We start from the raw sequence: 14421 nt of genomic DNA, 5'->3' as shown, positions 1-14421 counted from the left end.
CACAGCCTCCCCCATATACACTGTATGAGCCCCACACAGCCTCCCCATATACACTGCATAAGCCCCACACAGCCTCCCCATATACACTGCATAAGCCCCACACAGCCTCCCCCATATACAGCATGAGCCCCACACAGCCTTCCCCATATACAGCATGAGCCCCACACAGCCTCCCCCATATACAGCATGAGCCCCACACAGCCTTCCCCATATACAGCATGAGCCCCACACAGCCTTCCCCATATGCAGCATGAGCCCCACAAAGCCTCCCTATATACACTGTATGAGCCCCACACAGCCTCTCTATGTACACTGCATGAGCCCCACACAACCTCCCTATATCTACTGCATGAGCCCCACACAGACTCCCCATATACACTGCATAAGCCCCACACAGCCTCCCTATATCTACTGCATGAGCCCCACACAGACTCCCCATATACACTGCATAAGTCCCACACAACCTCCCTATATCTACTGCATAAGCCCCACACAGCCTCCCCATATACACTGCATAAGCCCCACACAACCTCCCTATATCTACTGCATGAGCCCCACACAGACTCCCCATATACACTGCATAAGTCCCACACAACCTCCCTATATCTACTGCATGAGCCCCACACAGCCCCTCTATGTACACTTCATGAGCCCCACACAGCCTCCCCCATATACACTGCATGAGCCCCACAAAGCCTCCCTATATACACTGTATGAGCCCCACACAGCCTCTCTATATATGCTGCATGAGCCCCACACAGCCTCCCTATATACACTGCATGAGCCTCACACAGCCTCTCTATGTACACTGCATGATCCCCACACAGCCTCCCCCATATACACTGCATGAGCCCTACACAGCCTCCCTATATACACTGCATGAGCCCCACACAGCCTCCCTATATACACTGCATGAGCCCCACACAGCCCCTCTATGTACACTGCATGAGCCCCACACAGCCTCCCCCATATACAGCATGAGCCCCACACAGACTCCCTATATACAGTGTGAGCCCCACACTGCCTTCCTATATATACTGCATGAGCCGCACACACAGCCTCACTATGTACACTGCATGAGCCCCACATAGCCTCCGCCATGTGCAGCATGTCGCCCCCATAGCCTCCCCATGTGCAGCATGTCGCCCCCATATGGAGTACCAGGTGCAGCATGTTGCCCCCATATGCAGCACCATGTGCAGCATGTCGCCCCATGTGCAGCACCATGTCACCCCCCATGTGCAGCACCATGTCACCCCCATATGCAGCACCTTGTTACCCTCATGTGCAGCACCATGTCACCCCCCATGTGCAGCACCATGTCACCCCTCATGTGCAGCACAATGTTACCCCCATATGCAGCACTATGTCACCCCCATGTGCAGCACCATGTCACCACCCATTTGCAGCACCATGTCACCACCCATTTGCAGGACCATGTCACCCCCCATATGCAGCACCATGTCACCCCCCCATGAGCTGCACCATGTCACCCCCGTGTGCAGCACCATGTCACCCCCATGTGCAGCACCATGTCACCCCCATGTGCAGCACCATGTCACCACCCATTTGCAGCACCATGTCACCACCCATTTGCAGCACCATGTCACCACCCATTTGCAGCACCATGTCACCACCCATTTGCAGGACCATGTCACCCCCCCATATGCAGCACCATGTCCCCCCCCCCATGTGCAGCACCATGTCACCCCCCATGTGCAGCACCATGAAACTCCCCCATGTGCAGCACCATGTCACCCAATGTGCGCAGCACCATGTCACCCCTCATGTGCAGCACCATGTCACCCCTCATGTGCAGCACCATGTCACCCCCCATATGCAGCACCATGTCACCCCCCATATGCAGCACCATGTCACCCCCCATATGCAGCACCATGTCACCCCCCATGTGCAGCACCATGTCACCCCCATATGCAGCACCATGTCACCCCCCCATGTGCAGCACCATGTCACCCCCATATGCAGCACCTTGTTACCCTCATGTGCAGCACCATGTCACCCCCCATGTGCAGCACCATGTCACCCCTCATGTGCAGCACCATGTTACCCCCATATGCAGCACTATGTCACCCCCATGTGCAGCACCATGTCACCACCCATTTGCAGCACCATGTCACCACCCATTTGCAGGACCATGTCACCCCCCATATGCAGCACCATGTCACCCCCCCATGAGCTGCACCATGTCACCCCCATGTGCAGCACCATGTCACCCCCATGTGCAGCACCATGTCACCCCCATGTGCAGCACCATGTCACCACCCATTTGCAGCACCATGTCACCACCCATTTGCAGGACCATGTCACCCCCCCATATGCAGCACCATGTCACCCCCCCATGTGCAGCACCATGTCACCCCCCATGTGCAGCACCATGAAACTCCCCCATGTGCAGCACCATGTCACCTAATGTGCGCAGCACCATGTCACCCCTCATGTGCAGCACCATGTCACCCCTCATGTGCAGCACCATGTCACCCCCCATATGCAGCACCATGTCACCCCCCATATGCAGCACCATGTCACCCCCCCAGGTGCAGCACCATGTCACCCCCCATGTGCAGCACCATGAAACTCCCCCATGTGCAGCACCATGTCACCCGATGTGTGCAGCACCATGTCACCCCCCATGTGCAGCATCATGTCACCCCCCCATGTGCAGCACCATGTCACCCCCTTAGCCTCCCCATGCCCACTTTGATGCAGTGACCCCTGTAACAGGTAGGGGGCGCTGCATGGTCTCCCCAGTATACGCACGGAGGCGTATTGAGGCTGTGAGAGTGCATGGCAGTTGCATGCATGGATGTAATTATGTGACAGAGTCCGGCATTGTGGTGAATGGCCGATACGTGTGTCGCAGAGGAGGAGACTCTGCGCTGCCAGCCTGAAGCGATGTGGTGTTGTGGGACTATAGGTCCCAGAAGTATTTTGTATGTTTATCATGGGAGGCTGGCTGGGCTAGTTATGTGAGATGGGCGGGACAAACTAGCCACACACACCCACACTCCCACCCAGGGGAGTGGTTAAGGATATATAATGTGACCAGGGTGTGGGTCACAGGTGGCTGTGAGTTTCCTGTTTGAAGCCTGTGTTGGAAGACCTGGGAGGAGGCTTCCTGAAGAACACATGGTGGGGCTTCAGACCTGGTGGTCTGGGGTGTTGGACTACCGTCCTGAATAGCACCTGGACAGGTCACATGCCTGGGGTGTTGGACAGAGTCCTGAATAGCACCTGGACAGGCCACATGCTGGTGTGTTGGGAGGTCCTGGGAGTAGGACCGGATCCCTGAAAAGCGCACAGTGAAACTGTTGGGGAAGCTACCGTCCTTCGGTGGGTCTGGACTGACTAAGATATGCCGCACAGCCAAGTTGGTGATTCCCGTGAGGCAGCTTTCCCAGAGGACTGACAAGGAGTCAGCAGGTGGAGCAGGAGCTCCCGTAGGGTACCATAGACTGTTGGTGCTTGTGTTGTGATATGAACTGTGTGGTAACCCACGGCAATTGGTCAGAGGAGGACCAGCGTGATTAGTTGCTGCAAACTGTTAATGTGAAGATAATGAGTTAATCATATTTTGCTGTGTTAGAGAATGGACTACATGTAAGTCAGTGATATGCAACTTGGCTTACGATGCGGTTTATGCTGTATATAATAAACCGTATGGACTGTTTTTGTGTTCAAAAACCGTGCCCGTGTGCTTGAATCCCATGCCAAGCGAGTAATCCCCTACCCGTTAGTGAGTGCAATCTTACACCACCCAAACAGCCCATACACATGAGAAAAAATAAAAAAAGAACCCCACATACTCACCTTGGTCCCGTTCCCCGGCGCTCTGCTTCTATCTCTACCAACAGTGCGCTGACTGTCCACAGTACACAGCTGACATGATGAAATGATGTCATTGCGTCAGCTGTTTCACACGCTGATTGGTGGAGTAAGTGGCCAGAGGCCCGTCCTCCACCAAAGGAGTCAGCGAGCGGGCGGGCACCGTGCGGCACCTCTGATTTCCAGCCTCATGGCTGTCTCGGCCGGACTGAGACAGCCAAAGGGCCGAATGTGGTCTGCGGGCCGCACTTTGCCCAGGTCTGGTCTAAGGTACTATTGGAGATAGACCACCGCTGTGCTTGGCAATTTCCGGTAGTTGGTTCCCCATCAGTTGGATCCCCAGTGATCAAGTTATAGCATCCTCTATCCTCACGATGATTATAACTTATGTATTTGGTGCTGCACCTTTTTATTGGTATTTTTGCTCAAACAGAAGGTAATGATAGACTAGAGGCTTTTTTCAAACCAACTGCAGTTGAGGGACATGAGTTTTCTGCAACTGTAAAACCAGTTTAACGCAATTATTTTCAGGACTATAGGTACCTCTACTAAGCCAAACATTTTATATCTGTCTGCTGTTTACTAATTAGAAATCAGTATCTCATTAAAGATTATTGAACCACTATTAATCAGGTATTACCTGTTTTTTTATATTTTTATAGTTAAATATTAGTTTTATTGTAATAATGTATTAAATAGTGGTGTTAATTTCATGGTGAATCCTTGAATACTATTGACGGGTTTGTTCCAAGATTTTCTAGGTTTGGGGCCAAATGTTTATTTTGTCCTACATCCTATTAGTCAGTCATTCATTCATTTTCACCTCACAAGTTTACTAGTCACATATGTAATGGTAATATTTATATGGATTTATTCCAGATGAATTGATCGCCTATGAAATGAAGAGAAGAGAGGCTGAAAGCGCTAGAAAACCTCCTCCAGAGATTGTGCATGCTAGAATTCCATTCAGTGCTTGTCTCCAGGCCTTTTCTGAGCCTGAGAATGTGGATGACTTCTGGAGCAGTGCTCTTCAAGCCAAATCTGCAGGTGTTAAGTGAGTATCTGGCCTTGTAAAATTCCATTTGTAATGATTGACCACAATATGAGATCAATGGGGGTCCGACTCCTGGCGCCTGCTCAAACAGTTGTTTTAATAGGCCGCTGCAGTTGAGCAATTGCTACAGCCTCTTTACATGGGTTGGAAGGTAGGCCAAAAAGTCATTTCAGATTTAATAGCGTATGAGAAGGCGTTCAGTTGTGTGTACAAGTGATAGATAAGAATGACCCAATTGATCTCCAACACACTTTCCAATGTCTTCATTGAAGCAGGGGCGGACACAGAGGATTCCTGCACAAAAACAGTATATGGGCCCTTTTCAGTTTCATACTGTGTCTATGACAGAGGGAGTTTGCTTTTCAGGAGGAGTAAGTTTGCTCCCATGTCTCTTCGGCTCCTGGGCAGCTGCACAGGTTGCACCGGTGGTATTTTTGCCCCTGCATTGAAGCTATACATGTGGAGCTCCCTGCGCTGATCTTAGCTTTATGCAGCGGCTGAAATAAGTATCTAACACATCACCAATTTTCTATGTAAACATATTTGTAAAGGTGTGATTGATATGAAGTTCTCACTGTCATGGGTTTACCGCGATGGAGAGGAGCCAGAAGGTTTCTTTTAGCAGTTCAGGGGTTAATCTGCTCAGTTGAGAGCTCTTGAAAGCTTTCTTGCATTAAGGCTCTCAGCTGTTCACTGATAGCCACTCCCATATCCTATGTTATATGGACCCCAGCAAGTACTCATTGCCAGAGCTAGCTTATGCTGCATGGTTGGATATGGTGGTTGTTGTTTGAGAAGGCGTTTTATGGCTTTATCTGAGACTGTTGCTAGGTTTTGGGTGTGTGCTAATCCCCCTCCTTCTCCTACTTTGATTTTGCCCTATCTTCCACTCCCCGCTGTAACATCTGTTGTGTGTGTGAGTATATTTGTATGATTGGTATTTTCCTTTATCCCTGTTTGTTTTACCTTGTTAGTTGTGTTTGGTATATTACAGTACACTACTACTACCCCTGGTCCCAGGACACTTGACAAGAGTTGTGACACTCAACAGATGTCAGTAACAACCCATCCAATCCACACAGGCAAAGAAATCAAGCCATAGATGTCCGTGAATTCAGTTATGTGTAATAATGAGAAATTACACAGGGAAGAAGTATTGAACACGCTTACTGAAATGTAATTAATACTTCTTACAAAACCTTTTGTTGGATATTACCGCTTCAAGATGCCTCCTATATGGAGAAACTAGTTGCATGCATTGCTCAGGTGTGATTTTGGCCCAACACAAACACTCTTCATAGAAGAAGCTCACCCAACCTTCAGGATTTGAACTCTGAGCTTTAGTTGCTTCCATAAATTTTCTGTTGGGTTCAGGTCAGGTGATTGGGCCATTGTAGCAGCTTTATTTTCTTTTTCTGAAACCAATTCAGTTTCCCTGGCTGTGTGTGTGGGATCATTGTCTTGCTGAAATTTCCACCCTTGTTTCTTCTTCATCATCTTGCTAGATTCAGCAGATTTTATCAAGAATATAGCTGTACATTTGGCCACTCATCCTTCTTTCAATTACTGTATTTTTCAACCTGTAAGGTGCACTTTTTACCCCTAAATTTGGGGGTAAAATGGAGGTGCTTCTTATAATACGAATTGTAGTTGCTGTGGAGCTTACCGGCTGCAGTGGAGTGGGGTCCTAGGGGCGCTGCTGCTGTTGCCACTGAAGTTTCTCGCAGCGGAGACAGGAGTTGGGTGATGGCTGCAGGCCCCAGGTTGGTGTGACAGCCCCGCACTTTCCATGCAATTCTATATGGCGGACTCCGGGAAATGGCCGCTGGAGGTAGCACATGCACAAATTGAGATCTCGGCACTGAGCTCTCATCTCCAAGATCTTGGCTGCCAATATCTCAATTGCACGTGTGCGCCTCTAGCAGCCATTTTCCCCAGAGTCCACCGCATTAGAAAGTATGGAAGTTGCGGGGCTCCAGGCTGTCACAAAATGTCCGCGAGACCTCCGCACCACCGAACACCTTGTCATACCTGGGACCCACAGCAATGGCCCGACTCCTGCTGCCATTGAACACTTTGTTCTTCCAGTCCGGAGCCCACAGCATCTCCTGTCTCCGCCAGCATTGACCCTGCCACCTGGGACCCCGTTCCACCACCGCTGCCCTCAGGTAAGCTACTGCAAAAGAGTAGTAGAACCTGCACCATTTTATTAAAATAAAAAATGTCCCTGTTTTCCTCCCCAAAATTTGGGGTGCTTCTTATATCCACAAAATACAGTATGTGAAGTTTGCCAGTGCCGTTTGCTGAAAACAGCCCACACCTTGATATTTCCTCCTCTAAACTTCACTGTTGGTATGGTGTTTTTGGGGTGATATGCAGTACCTTTTGGTCTCTAAACATGGTGTGTGTTATGGCATCCAAAGAGATCAATTTTGGTCTCATCTGACCTCACTATATTGTTCCTGTATTTCACAGACTTGTCTAAATGTTGTTGAGCAAACTTCAAATGCGCTTCAACATGCTTTTTGTTCAGCAAGGGAGTCTTGCTTGGTGGGCATGTATACAAACCATGGAGGTTGAGTGCATTACTTAGTTTTTTTTAAGTAGATCTTTCTTTAACAGTAGATCTTTCTGTTTCGTAGCTCTTCACAGGTGATCCTTGGCTCTTGGATATCTCTTCTGGTAATTCTTTTCACTCCTCTGTCTGAAGTCTTACATGGAGCACCTGCGTTAGGGTAGTTTTTGGTGAATGTTGTTCTTTCTGGTTCTGGATTAGGGCCCCAACAGTGCTCAATGGAACGTTTTAGTAGTTTAACCAATGCCATCAATATGTTTTGCAACAAATAGTTTAACAAGGTTTTATACGTCTGTGGGAGTGTAAATAAATCATCAATCCATAAATAGTACTCCAATAAAGAAATAATTCTAAGATCAATATTATATTTAAAATAAAGATTTTTATTAGACATGTATTCAAATAACAAACATAACATAAAAACAGAGTAAAAAAGGGATCTACTGCAAAAATCATGTCACTGGCAGATTTAAATGAGTGAACAGTATTTGTGAAGTACTCAATAAATAATATATAAATCATTAAGATTAATGTGAGTCCTTATGGAGAAATTGTGCTTAATATTTGTGGACAGTCACAACAAAAGGACACAAATATGATATAAATAATATAAATCAATATTCCATTGCACAATATCTCCACCTAGTGGAATCAGATGGAACAACAATCAGATTGAAAATGAGTGAAAATACAAAGGCATCCTCAGACTATATATCTAGGAAAATAGATAGTTAAATGCTAATTAGATGGATTAGTATATACCTAAGGAAATTGTTCCATCTACAAGGATAAGTATGTAAAGTGTAAAGTGCATAAGATATAACCTATTAGGAACTTGTTATTTCCAAGTAGTTAAGGCAGACTGGGCATCAGTAACCACTTCAAATCATAAATACATTTATATATTTATATATATATATATATATATATTTAGCATGACTTGAGTTCCCCTAATGCGCGTTTCGCATGGTTGCTTCTTCAGAGAGGGAGCAGAGTAGATGCATCTAGGGCCTTTTTATATATCCATGCAGCCATCACCTGCATTACCATTGGAGAACAGCTGTGTAGTGGCGCTCTCGTCATGAGACCACCATCGTTCTCTGGGTGCAGTGTCTGAGCAGCACATTACAGGTGGGCAGAGTCAGTGCACAGCCAGGGAAGATGTGTTACCGGGAGACCGAGACGCAAGAATCACAGGGGAGCGCACAGATGTACTAATGGGAGGGATAGCCATATTGCTCAGAAGGAAGCACTATCCGGGCAACCATCGATCTGGGAAAGGAAACGCGTTCTAGTTGGGTGGAGTCAACAGAATACCTAAAGGGATGTGTTCCCAAGTAACCCTAGTGCCATGTTCATACAAAAACAACATATTTAAAGGGAATCTGTCACCTAATTTTTCGCATATCAGCTGCGGCCACCGGCATCAGGGGTTTATCTACAGCATTCTGGAATGCTGTAGATAAGCCCCCGATGTATCCTGAAAGATGAGAAAAAGAGGTTATATTATACTCACCCAGGGGCGGTCCCACTGCGGTCCGGTCCGATGGGCGTCGCGGTCCGAGTCCTGCGCTTCCCATCTTCATGTGATGACGTCCTCTTCTTTGCTTCCTGCCGCGGCTCCTGTTGAGGGCAGAGTAAAGTACTTCAGAGCGCAGGTGCTGGGCCTCTCTGACCTTTCCCGGCGCCTGCGCACTGCAGTACTTTACTCTGCCCTCAACAGGAGCCGCGGCAGGAAGCAAAGAAGAGGACGTCATCACATGAAGATGGGAGGCGCTGGACCCAGATTGCATCGGGACCGCCCCTGGGTGAGTATAATCTAACTTGTTTTTCTTATCTTTCAGGTTACATCAGGGGCTTATCATTACAGAATGCTGTGGTTAACCCCCTAATGGTGGTGGGTGCAGCTTATATGTGAAAAATGAGGTGACAGATAAGGACACATTGTCCTAGTATAATTTTTGGATGATGACCTCAATTATCCATGTGAACAAGATGAATCAAATATTAAGATGGATGTAAATGCGTGAGAAGTGAATGTGAATATGCTATGAGTGAAAACATTTTGTGGTCTAGGCAATTTAGTGGCAATTCAAAAGGGGAGGGGATGGGGAAAAACCAATAAAGTGAAAGTTATATATATATATATATATATATATATATATATATATATATGTATGTGTGTGTGTGTATACAGTATAGTGCAAAGTAAAAGAAAAAAAATTATAAATAAAAAAATAAAAATGTAAACAATATAAGGTTACAAAACTCTTGAGATAGTTCATAGATTTTTTTTCCCATCATGAGAAGTTTCTTGTGTGGCACCTTGAGACACCTTTATATGGACCATCAGTTGAATCATGTGATATTATTTTTCACTACGTGGCAGGATTGGTTTGTAATTACTGATAGATTTCAGCAGGTGCCATGACTTTCCATGGCTTTTTGCATCTCTTTCTTCATGTCTTCAACACTATCTCCCTGTGTCATTTCTCATTATTACATACTAGATGGTGGCCCGATTCTAACGCATCGGGTATTCTAGAATATGTATGTATGTATGTATATAGCAGCCACATAGTATATACCGTATATACTCGAGTATAAGCCGACCCGAGTATAAGCCGACCCCCCTAATTTTGCCACAAAAAACTGGGAAAACTTATTGACTCGAGTATAAGCCTAGGGTGGAAATGCAGCATTTACCGGTGAATTTCAAAAATAAAAATAGATCATTATTTCCCCATAGCTGTGCCATATAGTGCTCTGCACCGTTCATATTTCCCCATAGCTGTGCCCCATATAGTGCTCTGCACCGTTCATTGTGCCCCCTAGCTGTGCCATATACGGTGCTCTGCACCGTTCACTGTGCCCCATAGATGTGCCATATACGGTGCTCTGCACCGTTCACTGTGCCCCATAGCTGTGCTGTGCCATATACGGTGCTCTGCACCGTTCACTGTGCCCCATACATAGCTGTGCTGTGCCATATACGGTGCTCTGCACCGTTCACTGTGCCCCATAGCTGTGCTGTGCCATATACGGTGCTCTGCACCGTTCACTGTGCCCCATACATAGCTGTGCTGTGCCATATACGGTGCTCTGCACCGTTCACTGTGCCCCATAGCTGTGCTGTGCCATATACGGTGCTCTGCACCGTTCACTGTGCCCCATACATAGCTGTGCTGTGCCATATACGGTGCTCTGCACCGTTCACTGTGCCCCATACATAGCTGTGCTGTGCCATATACGGTGCTCTGCACCGTTCACTGTGCCCCATAGCTGTGCTGTGCCATATACGGTGCTCTGCACCGTTCACTGTGCCCCATAGCTGTGCTGTGCCATATACGGTGCTCTGCACCGTTCACTGTGCCCCATAGATGTTCCACATAAATTTGTGCCGCCGCTGCCGCAATAAAGAAAAAAAAACACATACTCACCTCCCTTGATTGCAGCTCCCGGCGTCTCGTTCCGGCGCCTCCATCTTCCCGGCGTCTCTGCTCTGACTGATCAGGCAGAGGGCGCCGCGCACACTGTATGCGTCATCGCGCCCTCTGCCTGAACAGTCAGAGCGCAGACGCCGGGAAGATGGAGGCGCCGGCCGGGAAGATGGAGGCGCCGGCCGGGAAGATGGAGCGGCGCCCGGCGGCTGGAACGAGGACAGGTGAATATGCTATACTTACCTAGTCCTGGCGATCCTCGCGCTGTCCCCTCCTGTCTTCGGTGCCGCAGCTTCTTTCTCTATCAGCGGTCACCGGCACCGCTGATTAGAGAAATGAATAAGCGGCTCCGCCCCTATGGGAGGTGGAGCCGCTTATTCATTTCTGTAATGAGCGGTCCCAAGTGACCGCTGAAGAGAGGAAGAAACTGCAGCGCCGAAGACCGTGGGACGGCAGGGACAGCGCGAGGATCGCTGGGACTAGGTAAGTATGCCTCAGCGCCCTCTCCCCCTCACCCGCCGACCCCACCGCTACCGTGACTCGAGTATAAGCCGAGGGGGGCACTTTCAGCCCAAAAATTTGGGCTGAAAATCTCGGCTTATACTCGAGTATATACGGTAGCACAGGCTACGTAGTATTTAGGAGCCATGTAGTATATAGCAGACAAATACTACGTGGCCTGTGCTATATACTATGTGGCTGTTGTATACATGCATATTGTAGAATACCCGATGCGTTAATACAGGCCACGCAATATATAACAGTGGCCACGCAGTATATAACACAGCCACGTACTATATAACACAGCCCATGCAGTATATAGCAGCCACGCAGTATATAACACAGGCGACGTATATAACACAGGCCACACAGTATATAACACTGGCCACGTAATATATAGCACAGCTCAAGCAGTATATAGCAGTCACGTAGTATATAACACTGCCCACGCAGTATATAGCAGCCACGTAGTATATAACACTGCCCACGCAGTATATAACAGTGGCCACGTAATATACTGTATAGCACAGCCCACGCAGTATAGAACACAGCCCACATAGTATATAACACTGCCTACGTAGTGTATAGCTGCCACGCGGTATCTAACACAGCCCACGTAGTACAGCAGTGTGGGCACCATATCCCTGTTAAAAAAAATAATTAAAAAAAAAAAAAAAAAAAATATATATATATATATATATATATATATATATATATATATATATATATATATATATATATATACAGTGGGGCAAAAGAGTATTTAGTCAGTCAGCAATAGTGCAAGTTCCACCACTTAAAAAGATGAGAGGCGTCTGTAATTTACATCATAGGTAGACCTCAACTATGACAACTGAGAAAAAAAAATCCAGAAAATCATTGTCTGTTTTTTTAACATTTTATTTGCATATTATGGTGGAAAATAAGTATTTGGTCAGAAACAAAATTTCATCTCAATACTTTGTAATATATCCTTTGTTGGCAATGACAGAGGTCAAACGTTTTCTGTAAGTCTTCACAAGGTTGCCACACACTGTTGTTGGTATGTTGGCCCATTCCTCCATGCAGATCTCCTCTAGAGCAGTGATGTTTTTGGCTTTTCGCTTGGCAACACGGACTTTCAACTCCCTCCAAAGGTTTTCTATGGGGTTGAGATCTGGAGACTGGCTAGGCCACTCCAGGACCTTGAAATGCTTCTTATGAAGCCACTCCTTCGTTGCCCTGGCGGTGTGCTTTGGATCATTGTCATGTTGAAAGACCCAGCCACGTTTCATCTTCAATGCCCTTGCTGATGGAAGGAGGTTTGCACTCAAAATCTCATGATACATGGCCCCATTCATTCTTTCATGTACCCAGATCAGTCGTCCTGGCCCCTTTGCAGAGAAACAGCCCCAAAGCATGATGTTTCCACCACCATGCTTTACAGTAGGTATGGTGTTTGATGGATGCAACTCAGTATTCTTTTTCCTCCAAACACGACAAGTTGTGTTTCTACCAAACCGTTCCAGTTTGGTTTCATCAGACCATAGGACATTCTCCCAAAACTCCTCTGGATCATCCAAATGCTCTCTAGCAAACTTCAGACGGGCCCGGACATGTACTGGCTTAAGCAGTGGGACACGTCTGGCACTGCAGGATCTGAGTCCATGGTGGCGTAGTGTGTTACTTATGGTAGGCCTTGTTACATTGGTCCCAGCTCTCTGCAGTTCATTCACTAGGTCCCCCCGCGTGGTTCTGGGATTTTTGCTCACCGTTCTTGTGATCATTCTGACCCCACGGGGTGGGATTTTGCGTGGAGCCCCAGATCGAGGGAGATTATCAGTGGTCTTGTATGTCTTCCATTTTCTAATTATTGCTCCCACTGTTGATTTCTTCACTCCAGCTGGTTGACTATTGCAGATTCAGTCTTCCCCGCCTGGTGCAGGGCTACAATTTTGTTTCTGGTGTCCTTTGACAGCTCTTTGGTCTTCACCATAGTGGAGTTTGGAGTCAGACTGTTTGAGGGTGTGCACAGGTGTCTTTTTATACTGATAACAAGTTTAAACAGGTGCCATTACTACAGGTAATGAGTCGAGGAAAGAGGAGACTCTTAACCCTGCTGTTCTGTTGGTCAAAAATGACCGACTTTGAACTTCAATATTCTTTAAAATATTCAAGATGCGGCTCTGAAACCCGTGGCCGACCGACCCATCCTCATTTAAGTCAATCAACCACAAGTTTCAGAACCGCATCTTGAACACCCCAAAAAATACCAAAGTTCAAAATAGGTCTCCCCAGACCGAACAGAACAGCAGGGTTTTAAAGAAGAAGTTACAGGTCTGTGAGAGCCAGAAATCTTGATTGTTTGTTTCTGACCAAATACTTATTTTCCACCATAATATGCAAAAAAAAGATAAAAAAACAGACAATGTGATTTTCTGGATTTTTTATTCTCAGTTTGTCTCCCATAGTTGAGGTCTACCTATGATGTAAATTACAGACGCCTCTCATCTTTTTAAGTGGTGGAACTTGCACTATTGCTGACTGACTAAATACTTTTTTGCCCCACTGTATATATATGTATATACATATACACCCCCTGGGATCCACCGAAGCTCTGGCGATTCGCGCGCGGCTGCCGCCATCTTCCGTTCCCAGGATGCATTGCGAAATTACCCAGATAACTTAGCGGTCTCGCAAGACCGCTAAGTCTTCTGGGTAATTTCGCAATGCATCGCCGGGAACGAAAGATGGCGGCAGGCGCGTGCGGCTCGGCAGACTACGGAGTGTGAGAATAACAGGTTTTTTTTTTTTTTATTATCTTTAACATTACATTGTTTTACTATTGATGCCGCATAGGCAGCATCAATAGTAAAAAGTTGGGGACACACAGAGTTAATAGCAGCGGTTACGGAGTGCGTTACCCGCGGCATAACGTGGTCCGTTACCAGCGGCATTAACCCTGTGTTAGCAGTGACTGGAGGGGAGTTTGCGGGCGCCGGGCACTGACTGCAGGGAGTAAGGAGCGG

At 47.1% G+C, this 14421-nt stretch overlaps 1 protein-coding gene across 1 annotated transcript in view; it reads left to right on the top strand.

Annotated features, from left to right (window-relative positions):
- Positions 1-14421, top strand: part of USP13 (ubiquitin specific peptidase 13) — a 161152-nt gene that overhangs the window by 108333 nt on the left and 38398 nt on the right. Inside the window, exon 13 of the mRNA XM_069727263.1 lies at positions 4723-4897. Within this exon, the coding sequence (XP_069583364.1) occupies positions 4723-4897 (175 nt within the window). The remainder of the gene's footprint in view (positions 1-4722; positions 4898-14421) is intronic.

This window comes from Ranitomeya imitator, chromosome 5 (assembly GCF_032444005.1).
Source record: "Ranitomeya imitator isolate aRanImi1 chromosome 5, aRanImi1.pri, whole genome shotgun sequence".
Lineage (NCBI taxonomy): Eukaryota > Metazoa > Chordata > Amphibia > Anura > Dendrobatidae > Ranitomeya > Ranitomeya imitator.
Note: the sequence above shows the minus strand (reverse complement) of the source record. Positions and strands in the feature narration are given on the sequence as shown.